Here is a 20754-nt window from a genome sequence, read left to right as displayed (position 1 = left end):
ATTTTAATGCCCAGTGATTTATACAATTATGGAGCTTTATTTGAAATACCCGTGGTGCAAAGTCTGCCAGCAATCAGTCATTTTTATTGCCTAAATATCTCACTTATTGCAGAGTTACCAAGCTCTGTTCACTTTAGCACTTTGTGTAATATAAGTATAGTGTAGAGATAAGTCCCACAGCTACCACTTACAAGTCCTCATTATTGAATCCCTCTTTCCTCACATGTCAGTTCCCTTTTAACTCGATATCATCCCATTCATGCAAACAAGGGTTTGGCTGCCTCTCAGACAGATAACCAAGCAAAACAATGTAGCGTGCTTTACTGTAAGAGGGTGTGTGTTGAGTGTGAGAATGATGTAAACATTTGGTAAATGACTCTACAGGCAGATCTGGTTGATATTAAATCTTATTCAACACAGATATTGTAAAACTGTCACATATGTTTACCCTGTAAGCGCAGCTGGCAAGTGTGGATCTAAAAGAAATATATGTTTGAGTGATAATGCTGACTATAAGAAGTTTGGGTTCTGTGACAGGGTTTATAGGAGGCTGTCAACACGGCTATTTGTCACTTTGTCATACGATGGGTTTTTTCCAGGAGTGCCAGCCTCAGCCAAGTGAATTCCATGCTGCGGGAACAGCTGGACCAGGTGGGCACTGTCAACAAGGGGCTAACCGAGAGCTTATGGAAGGCCCGTGAAGATGCCGAGTCGTGTGATACTCGTTTGCGGAGAGAGCAAGAGGTGAGAAAAACCTCAGGAATGAGGTGCTTGAGGCAGAAAGGCAACGGGGTTCATCCCTTTCTGTATAGAGATTGTGCAATTAAACTCCTGTTGAGTTCACATGGGGTGGGAATTCCATTCATAGCCAGTTTTGTCAATTCATTCTCATTCCCTGTTCATTTCACTGCTATGATTTTTGAGTTGTTGTTTCCTGTGAAAACATTCCAACTGCTGAGGGGGAGGAAAATTTTGTGCAAACAATCTGGCGTTCGTGCTGTAAATGGGCTACATCTGTTGATTCAGGGAAATCCAATTATTTGTATGTTTGCCAGCGTGAGTCCAGGAGTTCTATTATTGCATCTGCTTGGGATCACAATAAAATTAAAGGTTGCTATAAGCAGCCCACACCACCTTAACGCCAGGTTCTACTCCGGTTTGCTGCTTGTCTCTGCAGACGTGTGCCTCCCGGTTGAGTCGGGAACAGGCTCATGTCAGAGCGCTGTGGCGCCAGGCCGCCTCCCTGCGGAGCAGTTTCACCCAGCTAAGGACGTTCACTGACAGGTGAGTGTGGCGTGCTGCCAGAATCCCTCCGGCAAGTCAGAATTCCACAAAACCCCCACCTTCTCCTGTGAGTCTCACAACTGTGACAACAATCCACCTCTCTCAGCCACACATCAAAGTGGAGCAGGTCAACAAGGTCATTGGCCCCTGCTTATTGTTTCTCACTGTGGGGAAATACTGCTCAAGGTGCCTGCACTCACTGTTAAAATCATCCATCAGGACGAAGCCTAAGCTGTTGTCTTCAGGGAGACTTGGCTTCTATAGTGCTGAACCACTGTATTGTAGAGTACTTTGCTTTTATAGTCAGTGCTCAGTTCATAGACAGCTTTGTCATGTCAGATGCTGAGCTGCAACTTAAACTTAAGACACTTCAAAGAGAGCTCAGTTCTCAGAGCTTAATCATGAGAGGCATTCATCATCTTTTTAAAAAAAAATTAGGATAAAAGTTTGCAACTGAATGTAACCATCATCCGCTTTTCTTATGCTTTAAATAATTTCAAATGTCATAACACATTCTGCAATCCTTATTTTCAACAGAACTCTGTCTGATATGCGTACCGAGTGTGTCGCAGCTAGCCGGCAGCTGCACGCTGCCTGTATGAATTTAGAGGCCAGAGTAACACAAGGAAGCCCCTGTGGTGGTGTGGAGATGTCCGCTCTGGAGAGGCAGCTGAAGGACAAGCTGAAAGAGGCTATGCAGCTTCAGGCTCAGTGCGATGCAGAGAAAGTCAAACTCAATTCCAGGTAAAGGCCTCCCCAAGTACAAATGTCAAGATTAAAGTCAACGTGTCAAGATTAAGTACAAGATGGTAAAGTTAAAGTCAACATCTCAGAATTAATGTCGGGATGTCAATATTAATATCAAGAACAAAGTCGAGATGTTTAGATAAAAGTCAAGATGATGAAAACGAGGTGAAATCTACTGAGTTAACTTTATTCTTGAAATGTAAAGTGTAATATTGACTTTTTACTTTTTCTCTCAAAGCTTTAACTTTATTCTCAAAATGCCAAAACTCTTCTTCCTCTAACTTTTATTTTTTCAGCTCAGCTTTATTCCTGACATTTCAACTTTTTATTGACTTTATTCTCAAAAAGCAACATACCTAAAAGAAATCTACCATGTCTGTCTTTTAACTTAATGTGGTTCTTGTGTTCCTTTGTGAAAATGTCCTATGGTTACCTTCATTTTGTTTAACAACCATCCACCGCTGGTTTCAGACTGAATATAGTAACTGAGTAACTCAATCTGTGGGTTAGACTAACTGCTCTGGGCCGTCACTATTCCATTTTCATAAACTGAAACAGGAATACTGGCTTCAAGGTCATGTGCAGTGCGATTGGTTGATCATTTAGGAAATTCTTATTTTTCTATGCCTGAATGAAAAGACAAGTATAATCCTTTTGATGAAACCCCAAACCTTTATATATGGAGTAAATCTAGTTCTTTTATCTAGTAATGGGAATCAAGTCTTTTGTGCCATCTCTTGTAGACTATGAGCAGAACATGATAGCATTGATGGTCTAGAGGGAGGAGTACATCCCAGTCTCTTTCTGTCTTCTCCTTGATGTCTCCTGAACTCTCCTGAACCCTCTTTTCATGGTCTATCTAGAATCCTGGAACTGACCGACACAATGAAGCACCTCCAAAGCCAGAACAGTGAGAAAGATATCAGCCTCAACACCATGCAGATCAGTCTGGACAGGATGGTAGGACCTTGGGAATATATGGTAGGAGGTGACAGATAGCTAAATTGGCTCTAGTCTGGACCTGAGGCTTGATAAAGTCCATAACTTCCTAGTCTAGAGGGCTGCAGTCTGGGGAATGTCAGACTTACTCCATGTACGCTGCTTATCTGACTTAAATGGTTTCCTGCTCAGGAGACAAGGCGAACCGAGGATAAAGCAGAGATGGAAATACTCCACACAGAGATCCAAGCCCTCCAAAAGATTTTACACCATGTTCACCAGGTCGGAACAAAACAAAGTAGTGAATTAGATTGTGAAGCTGTTATGCAATGAAGTCAATAATGCCTTTTATTTTTACTATAATTTCTTTATAGTTAGTGAGCCGTGAGAGGGACGGCTGTGGCCCTGAGAGTGTGTCATCCTCGCCTCTTCATGGCCGTTCTCCTCTTAGGAACGCTACTGTGATATCAGTACAGAATGCTCTCTCCAAACACCAGAAACAAACACAGGTATAACAGTTATCTAACACACAGTCTGTGCGCTTCTTCTAATTTATATCTGCAAAAGTCAAACTTTTGGGCATATACTTGTAGTATGTAATTTCAAAGAAACAACAATCTCCCCACTTTGTAATAACAGTTTTGTGTTTATAAACACACGTAACACATGTGTTTATGTGTTAAGAGTGTGTTTGCCTTGCAGGTTTGTGTCTTTGATTACATGCTTTAACATTACCTAGTCCTCTTATCCACAATGAACTTTAAATAGTTTAAATAGTTTATTGCCTATAAATGGAATGAGCTACACAAAACTGTGAGGACATTAACTACTACTATAAGCTACTATGAAGTGATTTTTTTTTTTCATTTTTTTACTTTTTCTGTGATCATTATTTGTCATATTTGTCAACTTAAAAAAGTTAAAACTTAAAAAAAAGTTTAAAAAGTTAAAAAGTTAAAAAAGTTCCTACCTCAGCTGGACTGATCAGAATCAGCTGATTTGTTTTTAGGGTGTTTAATAAAGACATGAAAAACTTTCATACCTTCACATTCTGAATATTTTCCAAGTAACAGGGCCACAAAGCACATAACGGAAACTTCGCAGGTTCAGAGTCAGTTCATTTTTGCAGCATTTTTGAGCCATTGTAGCTTTACAAATCCAGGAGAATGTGAAATTTTCAGGGCTGAAAAACACATTTAAGATCTGTTGATGCAACGTGGAAATGTAGTACTTTTACATCCTCTGCAAGTGTCACAGTCTAAACTCAGAATCGTGGGTTTGAATCCTTTGGCTTAAAGCGCCTTAAAGTGACTGTTGTTGTGACTTGGCGACTTGTTGTAATGTGGCGTTGTATGGGTAGAATTTAATGAATTGTATTGGCGATTCTAAATCAGCTTCAGGTATGAATGAGTGTGAATGGTTGTCTGTGTCTCTCTCATTGTTTCTTCTCATGTAACTCTGTGTTATGTGAATTTTTATGTTGCAGCCTTTCAAGCATAAAAAGCTCAATCACTCACACTGACATATAACCTGCAGGAGCTACGTGCACGTTTGGGGGCTGCTCTGGAGCAAGTGGATACACTGCGCGAACACCAGCAAGAGAGGGACGCTGAGAGGAGAGAGTTGGAGCAGAAGATTCAGGATGTGAGGCGGGAAAGTCAGGAGGATAAAAAAGCTCTGGAAGAAAGCCTCAGGGACAGCAACAGATATCACCGCTCACTGGAGCTCATCTCCAGGTACATCCTCACCAAGTACTTCTACTTCTTTTTCTTGACTACACTTTGATTTTGGCATTTAGAAAGCTATTGAACATGCTTTGTCTCTTTCATGTCCACTGCTTATTTCTTTCACCACATCACACAGTGAAAAAAGCAGCCTGGAGAAGCTGCTGTCGGGGCTTCAGCAGGAAGTGGACTCCCAGCGTGCTGAGATGGAGGTACTACGGAGCTCCTCGCTAGAACTTCAGAGACAGAGGGATCTCCTGAGGCAGCAAAGGGAGGATCTAGAGATGCAGCTGGCACGCCAGAACACGGAGGCCCAAAGAGGGTACAGCAAGATCACAGAGAATGACCATTACACAAAGCACATCCTGACAGGCGTGATTGTTTTCAAGCCCCATTTGTTTAGAGTTCAGATCAGTAACACATGTCATTCTCCAGCCGGCAATGCACCCACATGACATTTGGATGAAAATGTAAATGATTTACATAGCATTACTGAACTCATGCATGAGGGATACTTTTCTTTCCCATTTTCAGGGTTTCTTGGGCTAAAAAATTTGATTAGCTGAGAATTGGAGAAGGACATGCAATTGAACAAAAAACAAGAAAAACAGAAAAAAGAAAACTCGGCACTTATGCCAACATTTCTTCATTTTTTTTTAAAGTACAGATGGATTACTGTTAAAGGGATCGTGTGTGAGACCAGCAGAACAGTGGTGGGGAGTTAAACATGTGATATAATTTCTGTTTCAGTGAGAGGAGTTTGCAGGAGCTCGAAGGGAAGCACTCGGATCTGCGCAGGGAGCTTGTGATGGTGAAGGAGGCTCTGAGCCAAATCACCCTGCAGAAGGAGGTGTTGGAGGATGACAAGGCCAGCCTCACTCTGGCTCTCTCCAAGGTTAACAACTCAGCTCCTCAGCGCAAGTTTTGCAAAGTTTCTCTGAGATCTGTCATAATTCTTTTAATATTATTTGAATCACTCTGCAGATTGAGTCTCAGAGTGCTGCGCAGGAACTGGCCTTCAACAAACTCCAGAATCAGGAGGCGGCGCTGAAAGATTCTCTCGACAAAATGGCCGCCCTTAGTGAAGGCTTAGCAAAAGACAAGGTGGAGCTCAGTCGTATTCTGCTGGAGGTCAGTAGCCATGCAGTTCCCCCATAACATACAAAAAAAGTAGAGAGCACGAGGTGAGATGACTAACTTGCCCTGCTGTGTGCTGCACTGTGAGTCACAGATCTGTCATCAGGTGCTCCCAAACTTACAGTATATAAATCATATAACTAATATATAAAGACTATAGGGTTGATTTTGATCAAGAGCATATTATTTGATATTATTGACTTGGAAAATTTCTCTTGGTCTCACAAAGTCATATAGCTCTACTCTATACCTGCAGTTTTTGTATCCTGGTGATTGCTGAAATTAAAGTTAATTTAGAAAATAAATAAGTGCCCAGAGGTGTAACCAAGCAGACTTGCTACTAGAAGGAAAGGAAGTAAAATGAAATATCCTGGCTTCCCTTCCAGACAGAAGGAGAGAAGAGGGAGCTCTGTGAACGTAGACGGGAAGCCGAGGCGGAGCGGGCAGCAGCCAGAGAGGATGCAGCGCGGGCACAAAAGGAGATGATGGATCTGCTCGCCGAGAAGCAAGCCCTGGAGAGCTCCCACAGCCACTTGCAGGATCTCTGCCAGAAGCTAGAAGCAGAGCTGAGTCTCCTGCAGAAGGAGAAAGCTCAGGCCCTGGAGAAGCGCTCGCAGGTCAGGCCGCTCACGCTCCTCCCTACTCCCGACGCCTTGGAGAATTGGCTGATGTTATTAACAGCTTTCAGCAGGTTCACGGAGCTTGTTGTCACATTAAAATGCATAGGAGGTCCTGGATGCATCTGCTGTGTTTTTTCCTCTCACATTTGATATGCAGCGCTCCACTGTGTGTTTTATATGTAACTTGGGACATAACAAGCAGAGGACCTTGGTGAACAAATGTGAACTGGAAAAGATAAATAGACAGACATATAATATCCAGCAGGAGTTTTGGTGAAAGCAGCAATAAATTAACACCTAAAGTATTTCCATTCTTCCTCAGCAGATCCAGATCCCCCTGTTCCGTCCTCTAAAGAATGAAAAGAATCCTCTCCTGCTGTATTATCTGTTCTGAATGTGAAACTGGGATATCCATGTTGATCTGAGCAAAAATATAACAAACCTAAAAAATCTGACAAATTCCATCCAAACATTTTTAGATAGCTTATCTGTAAAAATAAATCAAACTTGGATGAAGCAAACCCTGTAGCGGCATGCATCGCACTGAGCTCATGTTTCATCCCCATATTGGGGGCCTACACACATCCATAACATTGGTGTAATTCATCCACTTGAATATTTACCTAAGGAGAGGCTGAAAGACATTGTGTGCTAATATTTAGTTAGTGTGAGTTCATTTTTTTTGTTTGGTCCAAAATCAAATTATAGTGATTGTTGCTTTTCAAACATTCTGCCGCAGTGAAATATTAGAAGTAGCAGGGGTTGGTTAAATATAGTGTGCTAGTGTGTCAGTAACTGGTACAGTATATTAGGGTCATTCTGAGTACTTACTGATAAGACTAATCACACCTTAAACACTGGTCAGCACCAATTAATAGTTTCAATACACTGCACCAACTTATTGTCTCTGATGTAGAGGAACACAAACAGCCATTGATGCAATGCATGTTTGACCGGTTTTCTAATAATTCACTGGTGGAAACTTCAAAAGTGTCTTTTAAGTTAAACTTCAAGACTCAGCATGTGGAATAGGTGGCTACTCAGAACAAGTTACAGCACTGGAAAGACTTCATATGGAATCACCCGACTAGTGTCGTGTGAAAAAGCAAGTTTAGTACAGCCAGTTAATATCTAGCTTGTAGAACCACCTTTATATAAGCAATAAGTTGATTGTTTTTTTTGTATGATATTTTCAGTCTTTCGCATGGTTGTGGATGAATTTTGGCCCGCTCTTCTTTACAGGGTTGCTTCAGTTCATTGTGGTTTGCAGGTGTTTAAATATGCGCAGCTCTCTTATGGTCTTGAAGCCTGGACTTTGAGTTTGTCATTGCAAAACCGTGATTCCTTTTTTTCTCCCACTCTGTTGTACATTTGCTGCAGTTCTTGGGGTCATTGTCCTGTTGCATGAGCCAGTTTGGGCCAAGCTTTGGCTTTCATACAGATGGACTCACATTTTACTCTAAAAAACTTTGGCATGCAGAGGAGTTCGTGGTTGATTCTTTGACTGCAAAGTGCATCACATCATCAGCCCTCCTTCATTGTGTTGACAGTTGATATGAGATTTTTGTGCTGTGTTATTTTTCTCCAAAAGGGGTGGTGTCTTATGGTCAAACATCTCCCCTTTGGTTGTGTCTGTCAAAAGATGCAAGTTTGTGAACAAATTGTGGTGTCACATTGGTTGTAGAGAAGAGGCTTCTTCTTGCCAACCCTTCCAAATAAGCCATACTTGTTCTTTTTTTGCCCCCCTTGTACTTCGATGAGTCTTTACACACTAACTAAGGCTGTAGAGAGATGAGACAGTCTGACATTGGGGTGAATTCACACTTCTGGGAAGGCTTTGGTTGTGTGTTAACACACACTGTAATGCTCCAGATCAGACAAAATTTGTACTTTTATAAAAGCTGTTGACACTTAATAGTGATCTACTAATTAAGTGCATCTTTTTAACATATGGCTAGTACCTACCCTTTTAATTCCTACAGAAGCTGTGAGAGTGGAACCCTGTGAAGCTTCTTTCTCCATATGTATATATTGTATGTATTATATTTTGTATAAAAAAAAAAAATGTAAGGTTGGACCCGGGAAGCTTTATTCACAGTAAGACAAGAAAAGATGGGCGTGTGTTACTCAGGTGGCTGCTAACAGCGGTAATGGAGCTCTGGGAGAATCTTTGAAATGGGAGAGAATCAGTTAATGAAGTCCAGAGCTGTGAGGTTGCCTGAGATTGCTTAATGATTCTCAGCTTAGAAATCTTACTTTGTCCGGGGAGAAGGGTGAGACAAGGGAGGGGTAGCTGGTAGGCAGGCTGGCAAATACTTGTTTCCAAAGAAAGTCAGAAAACATGAATGCAGATGAAGAACAAATCCGACTGTGGTCTTTTGACTCCACTATAGGCAGCAGGGAGGTTTCAAAAGCAGTAAAGCAGGAACTCCAGGAGGTAAACTGGGAAGCAGATCAAACGCAAGAGTTACTTTGCGAAACTTGCAGAAATCTCAGTTACACGAGGTTGGCCGATTTACCACCAAAGTGGAGGCGACAATCTGGTGGAGACACTGCCACAGCCGGTCCTTAAGTACCTAGTACTGATGAAGGTAATGAGTTGCATGTGTGCAGAAACAAACCCGAGAAACGACAGCTCTGCCCAGCTCTTCACCTGAGATCAAGACAGAGAGAGAGAGAGAGAGAGAGAGAGAAACCGACAGCATATACTCATATGAACTGAAAGCTCTTGTGCTTATTATAGAAGCAAATCAATATGCTTTTAAATTAAAATAAAAAACAAACCTTCCCTCAAAATGATTCAGTCCATTCTTCAACTTATTTTCTTTGCAAACTTAAAACAAAGGATGTGTGAGACATTTATTATTTATTTTTGGAACCATTTTGTTAGTTCCATTATTTCACGGTTGAATCATGTTTCAGTGCAGTTACTATACTGTTACGGGGCGCTGTGTCTCCTAATGAATGTTTATGGAGGCAGGAGGTCTGTCTAAATTTAAACTCATTAGAGCCAAATTTTTTAGTGGTTTAGTATTTATTTCTGCTAGAATTTTCATGTTTCACAGGGTTCACCCACCTAAAAGGTTCATTGTCCTCCCCAAAAGACACATCACTGTAGTTTCCAGGTCTGAAATCTTAAACCAAAGAAATTATTTAAACTCGCAATCTTTGTAATGGCCTCCAGGGGGCCACAGCTCTAGTTCCAAAAAGACTCCATATATAGATGTCTGTGTGAAAATAGCCGTCAGCTCCTCTACTCTGTGACCTCAGGGAACAATTTACTAATTGATTGCTTTTTTTTAGGCCATATTCAATCAAACATGAACTTTATTTGACAAATTGTGATGAGTTTTGGAGTCGGAAAAGGGGATTATCCAGGGTATAATCATGAGATAGTCCTCTGTTTCACAGTCAGATCTGCCCCTCATTTCAAGACACTAAGATGGCAACAGGACTTCACTAACCACTGGTTGAAGTCATGGTGTCCCTCTCTCCACTCCTCTGCTACCCTGTGTCTTCTTCAGTTCGGATATTGCTGAAATACAAGTTGTTCAAAAGGCATCTCTGAACCACATCAGCTAATTTGCTTTCAGATGGAAAGGAGCAGCAGCGCTAAACTCAAGGGCTATGTTGGTTGCCCTGTTTAAAGGCTGACCCAGACACCCTTCAGATGAACCTCACCCCGCCCCCCACATAGCAAGCAGGTCTGGCCCGGATCTGGTATCAAGCCGGCACTGCTGGCTGACTTCTGGCACGATAAGACATATGTCATCCAGATATGGGTCAGGTCTGGCAATGTAGCCACTGTTTGTGCGATGGAATGCCATATCTGGCCGATTGTGGTTTGGTTTATGTGGCCCAGGCTCATAGAAAACAGGTCTGGCCCGGATCCGGCATCAAACTGGCACTTCTGACTGACCGGTGTCATGGCAGGGTGTATGTCAACCAGATGTGGGCCAGGTCTGGCAATGATGGCACTATTTATGTTCCTATTTTCCTATTTTAGTTAGAAGATCCAAATGTCTTGTTGCAATACTATACTGCTATGGTAGCCAAAGTTTCAAATGCAGGTTTGACAGGTTTGTGAGTGGGCACTTTATCCAAAACCTATTGAGGGTTTACTCATGTTTACCACTGGGTGGTTGTAGCTCAGGAGGTAGAGCAGGTCACCTACTGATCGGAAGGTTAGTGGTTCGATCCCTGGCTCCTCCAGTCTGCATGCCAAGAGTGTGAATGTGTATGAATTTAGTTAGGAAGCACTCGGTTTAGAGAAAATGGGTGAATGTAGCATGTTGTATAGAACACTTTCAGTAATCTTGAATAGTGAAAAGCGCTACATAAGAATCAGTCCATTCACTGTCTGAACAGAGTTTTGTCATGTTACTTTTGAACTATTATGCACATGTTGTTATTACATGGCTTGATTAAGGTACACATTAGGCTGACATCTGGGGCCAGAGCTGAAACTTCTGGGCAATGACAGGGCCACCAGTGTGTCTGCAACTGGTCTTGTGCTGGCCCATGTGTGGGCCACCTCTGGCAAACCTGATCTGGGCCACCGAAGGGCCGTCATTCTTTGCGGTATGTGGGCCATGTGTAAGCACATTGTGTGGGCCAGATCCAATCCATACCAATGTTGCTATGTGGGCCCTTATATCCATGGTTTTTCTTTATTTCATTCCTTCAGTTGCCACACGCAGGTCGTGGCCATAGGTGAGGGTATCCATCTGTCTCCCACTTGTCACGAACAAGACTCTGGCTGAAAATAATCAAAAATGTATTTGTCATAAGTCTGTTGTGAATTGCAAATGCAATATTTTAATGTTTATAATGATGTTGTGTAAAGAAATGTTTTTTTTTTCTGCCTGTGCTCATCTCCAGGTCAAAAGGCAGTTGCAATCTGTGACAGAGGAGCTGTGTGCGTGCAAGAAGGAGCTTGAGACACAGACCGCAGCCATAAAGAGAGCTACCCATGACAGGGAGGAGTTGGCCAAGGACAAGGCAGCTCTGGATGTCAAGCTAAATTCCGCTGACCGAAAGGCCTGTGGTTTCACGCAGGAGCTGGTTGCATTGAGGTCTGTGTGTGTGTTTGTGCGTATTTGTTTGTGTGGTTGGACCTCTGAAATGTTTGGGACCAATTTGATATTTAAAACCAGCTTCACCAGTTTGTTTTTTAGCATTTGCATTCAGCATAAATTGGAGTTAGGCTTGTATCAGTAATGTTTAGTTTGAGAGTGCAAGGAATGAATGTAAGTGAGCACAGTGTCCTCAAAAGCATGGGTGTATCTCTGTGTGTTTGTTTAAATAAAACCAACTGCCGTCGGGTATTTACGGTCATTTTGACTTTTTTAAACAAATTTTACTTTCTAAAGCGTAGCGAGTCTCGTGTAACAAGAGTCTTTAAGTAACATGGTTTTATTTGGAAACTACGCTTGTGATGGATTATTGGGTTTTATGACCTTCTACACCTAAAAGGTTCAAAGGTCTTTTTTCAGCACTCAAACCGTTTTACCACTGTGTTGCAGAGCAGAGAAGGAGTCCCTGGAGACGGCCCTGTTCGAGAGCCAGGAGCTTGCCTCGTCTCTGGAGGCCGAGCGCTCCAGGTTGGAGGGGGAGAGGCGCGGCTTGCTTTCAGCTAACGAGGCCTTGACGCGTGAGTAGCCCTCTCCCTCAGAGACCCCACTGTTCTCTTTGCCAAGCCCCCCGGCCGTGAAGCCTTTCCAGCAACCCACAAGAGATCCATATTTCAGCTGTGAGCTCTGCAACAGCTGGGCTGCAGCATCACTGGAGCTGCTTTCTCAGCTGACCAGGGTCTCACCACTCTGCACAAACATACGCATGAATCAGATAAGCAGGGGTTAAAGTGAACTGAAACGATCCAGAACAGCCCTGCGGCAGCTTTAGTTGATCAGTGGTTATATCTGATAGGCAGTTTAATACATATTATTATAAATTAAGTTAATTTTCTCTGTGCCGCAGTCTGGCTTTGCTTACAGTTGATGCCATGGAGACACTTGCTCAACAAATCAGAAAATAATATTATCCCATGGTCACGCCTGCATACTTCACACACATCCTTTTAGACTCCCCTGCAGATGTGGTATTTTTCTTTTCTTGCTATAAAACAAGTACCACAGGACGGGAGTGAGTATAATTTTTTTTTCTTTTAAGTGGCAGGTAAACCTAAATTAAACTATTCAAACTTCATCAAAAACAAAAAACCTGCTGTAACTGAAAAATGTTATGTTTGGGAACGTCACTCTCAGAGATAGGAAGGTTATTTTGAAGAGTAAACATGCCTCAACAAGAGATATTTGACAAACACATTTAAAGCTTGCATGTAATGTTACCACTTTTTTCAGAGATAGTGTAAAAGGTCTTAAATTGAACGATAATGAGTTTCTGTTTCTTAAAGGTTTTATTTAAGTTTCTGTGCGTTTAACAGCTGCAGTTCAAACTGGTTAGTTTGACTTACCGTGGTAAAGCGTGGCGCTTGTGGTGTCCATGGTCAGTGTTTGGTTAGGTATTGGGTAACAGTTAAGTTTGAATTTAAGCTAAAGAAGATGTTTAGTATCATTTGCCAAGTTCCACTTTTATGCTAGCTTTATGTAACATCCACTTACGCTGCATTTCGTATTGTATTAGTTTGTCCTTTCTGTCCACTGCACCTCAAGATCTTTGGGTCTACAAATGAGTGCCATTAAGCTAGCATGTTCTTTGATAAAAACTCTGAATAAAATATTGCTGCTTCTGTAACATCAGTGGTTTTTAAAGTTTGTCTGCAACTGAGGTACATGGATGTATTTACCTGTGCAGGTGAAGCTGCTCAGATGCGAGCAGATGCTGAACGGCAATGTGCACAAGCAAAAGAAGAAAGAAGTAAGTTGGAGGAAAAGCTGGCTCAAGTTGAGAGGAGTACCCTGCTGACTTTGACCAGCAAACAGCAAATTCACAGAGAGCAGCTCGAAGCAGAACGTCAGCAGAAGGTGCACTTTGAATTTGCTGGTCTCACTGTCTATTAATCTGTTAATTGTACTGAAGTGTCTGTTTGCTGGTCCTTAGGAGCAGCAGCGTGCAGAGCTGATGCTTCAGCGGGAGCAGGCCGAGGAGCAGCTGCGCAGACAGTGTGAGGAGCTGCGTGCGCACAGCCAGAAGGAGCTGCAGCAGGTGCGAGAAGAGCTGGCCAGGCTGAAGCAGGAGTTCGGCCAAAGTCTCCTGCAGGCTGAGAATGAAAAGCAGCAGGTACATGAGGTGGTCTTTGCAGGTTTCTTATGGTTCTTATGATTGTCAGTGATGTTTAAAATGTTTGTGTATTTGAAGGTAGGCCAGGGGACGACATCGCAATTCTGAGCATGCAGAAGATCTGCAGATGAAATATAAAAGGACTGGAAGATAATACAATTCCTAAAGAAAGCAGAAGAAGCATGAGTTACAACAGAAAAATGAGTATGCTGAATACAAACAGGGTTACAAACAGGGTTGCGTGCAGGTATAACCAGTGAGAGGAGGAAAAACACAATCAGGTGAAGGCAATCAAGGAAACATGAAGAAAGGACCTTAAAGTAAAGGAGAATAGCACAGAAAAACAATAGTTAAAGTAAACCAGGAAGTGGAAATGAGGAAGACAAAGGTTCAAATTCATTGGTAAGACAGAGGGAGACAAAGACAGGGAAAGAGTGCAGACACTAGGACAATATAAAAATTACTGACAGTAAATGACAAGTACGAACTGTGGAACCGATTTCTTTTTGTCCAAGAACCAGTGGCCAAGTCAGCTTCTTTTTCTGAGCTACGTATGAATGATTCTGACCTCGCAGTGTGTTTTGATCAGGCTTTGTCTCAGATGGAGGCAGAGAAGGCTGTCCTCACAGAGAAGCTAGCATCCCTGCGAGAGGACCTGGCCACAGCGGAAATGGATATGGAACGCCTGCAGAGGGAATCACTTCGCAAACAGGAGCAGGACAAGGTAAAAATATGACGGGAGCATACTGGCTCTGTTCACGTTTCCTTGCCGTGTTGTAACTCGGCTGACCGGTTTGTGTTTTCATATGCTGCAGAACCAAATGGCTGTCCTGCAGTCTGAGCTGCGTGAACTGCAGCTGCATTTTGAAGAGTCTTTGAACTCGCATGAGAGTGACAAAAAGAGTCTCACTGAGCAGGTCAGAGAGTTGAACCAGCAGAGAGAGCATGCGCAACAGGAGGTAGGAACTTTTAAAAAAAGTTGATGTAAGATTTTAACTTAACCTATTTTGAGTTTATTCTCACGAGTATCATAGATCAGACCAGTCTGTATTCACTGTAATACATAATCATTGTGAATTAAATACCAGCCACAGGTACCAACCAAAGGACCCTGAAACATTACTTGTTTTCTGTGATTATACTTTCACCACATAATATCTAGGAAGGTACCGTGTCTCTTGTTTTTTTGTTTTTTTAAATATATGGTGTATCAGTTGGCTCTCACTAAATTGGCACAGGTTTGTACAGTAGTGTCACAGAAATGGTTCGGAAACTTTTAGTTTGTTTGGCTTGGCATTGGATGGGAGACCTTTCATCTGCTTCTGCTGTGAGGGAGAGTTTGCACCAATTTGTACCAGTACAAGCGAGAGCCATTTACCATAAGCCTATGTTGACATTGGCTGGTGTCACAGAGCTTTGCTAACATCAGGGTGCCATCAGGTGCAGTGTGCACTGGGCCAAATCCTGCAAGGAAAGGTGGTGCGGTGTCCTCTCTTAAGATTTCTACTCAGCTCGCAGTTTCTGTGTCCTTTTCCTGTCAAGTCCACAGGGGAAAAGTTTGGTTCTGTTGACCTTAATATAAACATTAAAGTGCAATTAGAGACTATAATTTTGGCTCAGTGACATACCTCTCGGAGCCAAATGAGGGAGCCGTAAATCTCATCTCTCAGGGTTGCTTAAGGTCAGGAATCCAAGCACAGGGTCGCTGGGCGTTTTAGTGAAATAACAAGCTCACACTCACCTCATTAAGATGTAACTGCAGAGCTGTAAAGGCCCCACCATGCCATGATTTAAAAGCTTGGCCTTCCTGGAAAAGGAGATTGTTTATCTGTGTGGGGCTTATTGGTTTCATTTAAAAAAGAAGCAAAATTTAGCGTCACCCTGTCTTCGTGCTGTCTCCTTAGTCATGTCAAAGTATAGTGAATGGGGATGAGTGGAGCCAGAGCACAAGAGTTTTGAGGTTTGGCCGGCCCTCCCTACCATATATCAAGTTAGGCTTCAGCAGCGTTGTCATATTTGGCCACCCCTGCTCGCTTCCTTGTTTGATTATTTTCACTAATCCCATCTCAAGATTCTCATGTCAGAAAGCAGGAGTGAGGACATGTGACAAAGAATCGAAGAGCATGAAAGACGAAGAACGATAAGGGGAAAGAGGTAGAACGAGAAAGAGGAGGATACGGTCTCTGGTACCATAATATCAAATCAAAGTTTAAGTTAACCCCTTGTGTAAATAAGCCAGCGGTGGAGTGTTTATTTTCTCCGTCGCAGCAGCGAGAGGCTGGCTCCGCTGGGACTCCGGGTCCCCCTCTCCCATCCGCATAACACAACACTGCTGCCCTCATATTCTCTGCCTCCTCCACTGCCCTCCACCCCAAAAAATCAGATAAAATAAAGTGGAGTTGGGCTGGATCAGCACTGGCTTGTTTTTTCTCACTTTAGAGTTTATAAGGACGAACCATCTTGTGTGGCCTCTAAACATAACACTCTTCCTCATCCTCATCCTGCTCCTTGTCCTCCCTCTTCTCCCTCCTTCTCCCCTACCACTTCACCAGGGGGGCTGCTGTTTATCATGTCGCTGTCTTCACACTGTGAGCTGCAAAGAGGAGACAGGGAGAGACAGCACCTGGCTAAAGGCCCAACTGGCTCTTATGCGTGCCCCGCTGAGCTCGGGCCTCCCTTCAACACACAAAATGTTGCCATAAAACAGAATATAGGTCAGAGAGTATTTTGAGATAGTGCAGATAATGCTTAAAATAGGAGATGTTGAGGAATAGCTTTCAAACAGTGAGGCTATGATGCATTATCCGATCCTAAGTCGGCATGCAGGAGGATTTTGTTACCAAATAAATTCTGGGCTGGAGCGAGAAGAACTCAAGAAAAAAGCTCAGTGTTTCTAAACTATTTATTTCATTTTCTTGCTCTTGTTTGTGACCCTCTAATTTTCTTTATTGATACATCATGCCTTTAATTCTCTGTAACTTTCCCATGAAGTTGGAGGGCCTCCGTCAACAGCTGCACGAGGGAGAGGATGGACGTTTTAAAGGGCAAAGGGAGTTGATTGAGGCTCACAGAGAGCTTCAGGGCTGTGCACAGGAGCGAGACAAGTTACGCAAAGATGCTGTGGACCTGAGAAGGCTCTTGGGTAATGAGACCCGAGAGAAAGAAGCCATCCAAGCCTCAAACCAGGAGCTGAGAGCTCTCGTCAAGCGAGCCGAAAGTGATAACAGCAGGTATGGCTGCCATGCAAGGCACGTTGCTATAATCGTCCACCAACAGTGGATGTTTATCATATTTTTTAATGTGTAAATATTAACCACGTCTTGACTAGTTTGAGACGAGCTGTGGAGGAGAATGAGCAGAAAGTGGCCGTCTTAGAGGAGCAGAGGAGCTCAATGCAACAAGAGGCAACAGCTCTTCGGAGCGGCATGAGAGAGCTGGAGAAGTCTCGTCTGCAAGCGCGCAGAGAGCTGCAGGAACTGCGCAGACAGGTGAAGAATGACTGAGGTCACTGGTTTCCATCTGATTTATTTGAAATGAAGAATTATATCGGAGTAATTTGTGCTGTGCTGACATGAACAGGTAAAGGTCCTTGAAGGAGAGAACATCCGGCAGAAACAGGAACTGCGAGAGCTGCAGGCCAGGGTATGTGAGGAGGAGCAGAAGGAGGAGGAGGCACGTCGTGAGGCTTTCACCCTCAAGCAGAGAGTGCTGGAGTGTGAAGCTGGCAGGGAAGCGGTGCTAAACGAGGTAGAAGGCCTCCGGGAGTTAGTATGCTAACAACACGCTAGAGCAAACATTCAACCTTGGCTAACATACCTCACATGTCACACTCACACAGTGACAGTCAGCATGAACCATAACACACTACTGCGCAGTGGGTTTGAAAAATCCAAATGTTGCTCAACATTTTAGCAAATTATTGAATTATAAATTCATTATTCAAGCTCTTCAGTCCCATAAATTCACATTGAGGGTCCCTAAATTCCCATGACCCCTTCCAGCAGTAAGTGAATATCGGGTGGATGTGTGTATTCTGCATGCCAGAATAAATTGATGATCATTATGATATATTAGAACGCTGATTAATGATGATGTTTCCCTTTTCAAACTACATATAAACCAGTCTGTAAGCTCAGTAAACCACTTTAGGTAATGGCCAATATATTCTCCAGTTTGATCTGAAACAGGCCGGACCAAGAACGTTTTTAACATAAAACATCTCCACATTATCTAAAACCAATCTGAAAACAAATGATCAAAAATAAACTCGTGAAAATAGAAGCAAAAAAATAAGTTACACGTAACAGCAAGTCTGCAAAAAGTGCAAAACCTGTACGTTCAGAATATTTTGGAGCTATACAGCAGTAACTTCATTTCTTTATAAGCAAACATGCAACATTGCTACAGTGGTTAGGGCTATCGCCTCACAGCAAGAGGGTTGTGGGTTTGAATCCACTGGCCAATATAGAAGAACAGTTCTATATTTCTTATTCCCGATGCTAAATACCTCTCAGCATTAACTATGTCCCACCAAAACACACTTTGTCCCACATGTAGCTTGTTGGGATCCCATCACTTAAAGTGGTCTGCATCTTTGAAACTCTTCCTTTAAACCCAAATGGAAAATAAACAGAAAGAATTGACAGGATTGTGGGTTTCATGTTATGATTTACTCGTGAGACTGATGCCCTTTTGCGTTTTTCTAGAAACAAGTGCAAAGGGACACCCTCATCTTCATTTGAGAAAAGCCTGATGTATAAAACTTAAACATTTGCTATTGGAGGAAAGTTTGTTTTTATTTCTCTGACATGTAGTGGGTTATAAAGAAGGGTCAGGGTTCCACAGTATATTAATCAATTGTTGTTACTCCTTATTTTCTCATTTCTGAGGCTCTATCAGTGAAGTCGACAAGCTTGTCATCGGGAAACAGATGAACTTCTTAAAGCCATGTTGTTTTTATTTACACAGCTACATTTAGGCCACTAAAAATCCTTTGGAGCATGATTGGAACTACAGTTATCAATAATAATGTTTTAAATGACAGTTTTTCAGTGTTGTAGATCAATTTATGTTCACATTATTAATGCTGCAGTTAAACAGTTAAAGATTCAAATACATGTAAAGATGTAAAAAAAATTAAAAAAAAAAGATAATCATCATCATCATCATTTACAAGATTGACATATTTTGTAGTGAGATTTTGGTCTCTTTAACGTTTTGGTTAAGGAGCATTTAATAACCTGTTAATTTATTAGGTCGAGCTGTGTCCTCAAATTATAATAGATTACAAATTCTGTTATTGGTTTATCGCATTTATCACATGAACACTGCTAAACATTTTCTACTTTATGTAATTAACACATGATGGACCATATTTAGTTTTGCTGATTTTTTCTTGGTGTTTGCACAGGTCGCAGGTTTACAGCGTCGTGTGATGGAGCTGGAGTCCACGGAGCATCAGAACCGAGAGCTACTGCAGGAAAAAGAAACTTTTCAGCGGCAGAGTGACCAGAGGCACAGGGAAACCACCGCCCAGCTGGAGGCAGCACTGGAAGATGCCAGGGCGCAAATCAAAGAACTCTCCATGCAGGTTGGTGTTGCTAAAAACAAGGCCCAGAGCGTGGAGGAGCAGCTGGAAGTGAGCGATGCCAAATGCAGGGACCTGGAGCTCAAGCTGGCGGGGCTGTATGCAGCTCTGCGCCGCACTGTTGGCATCAACCACGTGAGGCTTTCAGACAAACCAGGGTCACGAAGACGGTTTCCTTCCCCTTGGAGAAGCCACTTCTATTCAAAAGGTATAGTTGGGTCTTACAATAGGGCATCATGGTGCCATGTTTCTCTCTGAAAAATTGAATCGATGAGTGTGGTGTCTGGTCAGGAGGAGAGAGTGTGGCCAATGGATCTCTGCTCTCCGTGGCCTATGGTGAAGACAAAGAGCTTGACTTGGAATCAGTCAATACAGCCCTGCGGGAATTCCAGCAAGAACTCACAGATGCTCAAAGAGACAGGGTATATTTAAAAATCTTAATAACTGATTATAAGTTCAATGATTCAAACTCTGATATTATAGTCATATTTTTTTCACTTAAATAATGGCTTTGCTTTCCTCAGGATGAAGCCAAGGCTCAGGTAGTCAGTCTAACTCAGCATGTGACTGAACTCAAAGACAGTCAGGATAAATCATCCTCCCAACTACTACAACTACAAAAGTCTCTGAAGCAATTAGAGGAGGGTAAAAACCCACTGAACTCTTCACTCATACACAAACTAGCAGTAGTTATTTGCCTAAGCAAGCAATATGTTTTACATATATAACAGATACATATATTCTTTCAGGAAAACGAGACGTGGAAGAACGATTGAACCAGGCACACACTTCGCTTTCCCTGCAGGAAGAAGCAGCACATTGCACAGAGAGAGAGAAGAGAAGCCTTGAAGAGGAGCTCAGGGCTAGTCTGCAAGCCGCTCAGGCTGAATCCAGAGCACTTCAGGTACGTAAAAAGCAAAATATTGTTGAGAGAAATGTTGACAGCATCTTCTTTGAGGCTGAGGAAATCCTGTTCTTCTCCCTCTACAGGACAAGTTGGAGGTTGTTCAACAGTTAGAAACTTGTTCAAATTCAGAACAGCAGAAATTGAAGGAGTCTCTGGAGGCAGCAGAAGGCAGGGTGAGAAGTCTGGAGCTTTCTCAACGTGCTCTCGAAGGCGAGCTGCAGAGGGCCCAGCTGAGAGTGGCAGAGCTGGATGCTGAGGCAGGTGCATTACAGGAGAGGCTGACGGACATGAGGAGAAAACTGGGTGAGAGTGAAGACCGGTGCGCGGCGCTGAGGTTTAGTGAGGAGAGACTGGCCACGTCATTGGCTCAAGCTGAACAACATGAGAGTCAGCTGAGAGAGCAGATTCACAAACTGTCAAACACCCTCAGTGACAGCAGGAGCAACACGGGAGCCCTGCAGGAGCAGATAACGCAGCTGCAGAGGGCTCTGACTGCCAGCGAGCAGGACCGAAGGCTGCTGCAGGTACAGTCTCTCACCTGAACCCTCCATCCAGCAGGAGAACAAC

At 42.9% G+C, this 20754-nt stretch overlaps 1 protein-coding gene across 6 annotated transcripts in view; it reads left to right on the top strand.

The window, feature by feature from the left end:
• crocc2 (ciliary rootlet coiled-coil, rootletin family member 2) overlaps window positions 1-20754 on the top strand; it is a 44245-nt gene that overhangs the window by 17121 nt on the left and 6370 nt on the right. For 3 of the 6 annotated variants that reach the window (XM_086281922.1, XM_086281921.1, XM_086281918.1), the window contains exons 7-31: window positions 600-744; window positions 1178-1284; window positions 1822-2028; window positions 2895-3012; window positions 3163-3252; window positions 3345-3479; window positions 4507-4706; window positions 4834-5016; window positions 5445-5589; window positions 5679-5825; window positions 6218-6448; window positions 11333-11526; window positions 11977-12104; window positions 13268-13437; window positions 13514-13693; window positions 14283-14417; window positions 14509-14652; window positions 16685-16923; window positions 17022-17181; window positions 17273-17440; window positions 19104-19488; window positions 19572-19702; window positions 19805-19925; window positions 20030-20184; window positions 20271-20711. In XM_086281922.1, the coding sequence (XP_086138048.1) occupies window positions 600-744; window positions 1178-1284; window positions 1822-2028; window positions 2895-3012; window positions 3163-3252; window positions 3345-3479; window positions 4507-4706; window positions 4834-5016; window positions 5445-5589; window positions 5679-5825; window positions 6218-6448; window positions 11333-11526; window positions 11977-12104; window positions 13268-13437; window positions 13514-13693; window positions 14283-14417; window positions 14509-14652; window positions 16685-16923; window positions 17022-17181; window positions 17273-17440; window positions 19104-19488; window positions 19572-19702; window positions 19805-19925; window positions 20030-20184; window positions 20271-20711 (4459 nt within the window). The remainder of the gene's footprint in view (window positions 1-599; window positions 745-1177; window positions 1285-1821; window positions 2029-2894; window positions 3013-3162; window positions 3253-3344; window positions 3480-4506; window positions 4707-4833; window positions 5017-5444; window positions 5590-5678; window positions 5826-6217; window positions 6449-11332; window positions 11527-11976; window positions 12105-13267; window positions 13438-13513; window positions 13694-14282; window positions 14418-14508; window positions 14653-16684; window positions 16924-17021; window positions 17182-17272; window positions 17441-19103; window positions 19489-19571; window positions 19703-19804; window positions 19926-20029; window positions 20185-20270; window positions 20712-20754) is intronic. The other 3 variants (XM_086281923.1, XM_086281919.1, XM_086281920.1) reach the window with 3 other exon arrangements.

This window comes from Aulonocara sp. 'chitande type north' Nkhata Bay, linkage group LG23, assembly GCF_057382095.1.
Source record: "Aulonocara sp. 'chitande type north' Nkhata Bay isolate Kocher_YH1m ecotype deep benthic linkage group LG23, A_spYH_male_GT1.1, whole genome shotgun sequence".
NCBI lineage: Eukaryota > Metazoa > Chordata > Actinopteri > Cichliformes > Cichlidae > Aulonocara > Aulonocara sp. 'chitande type north' Nkhata Bay.
Note: the sequence above shows the minus strand (reverse complement) of the source record. Positions and strands in the feature narration are given on the sequence as shown.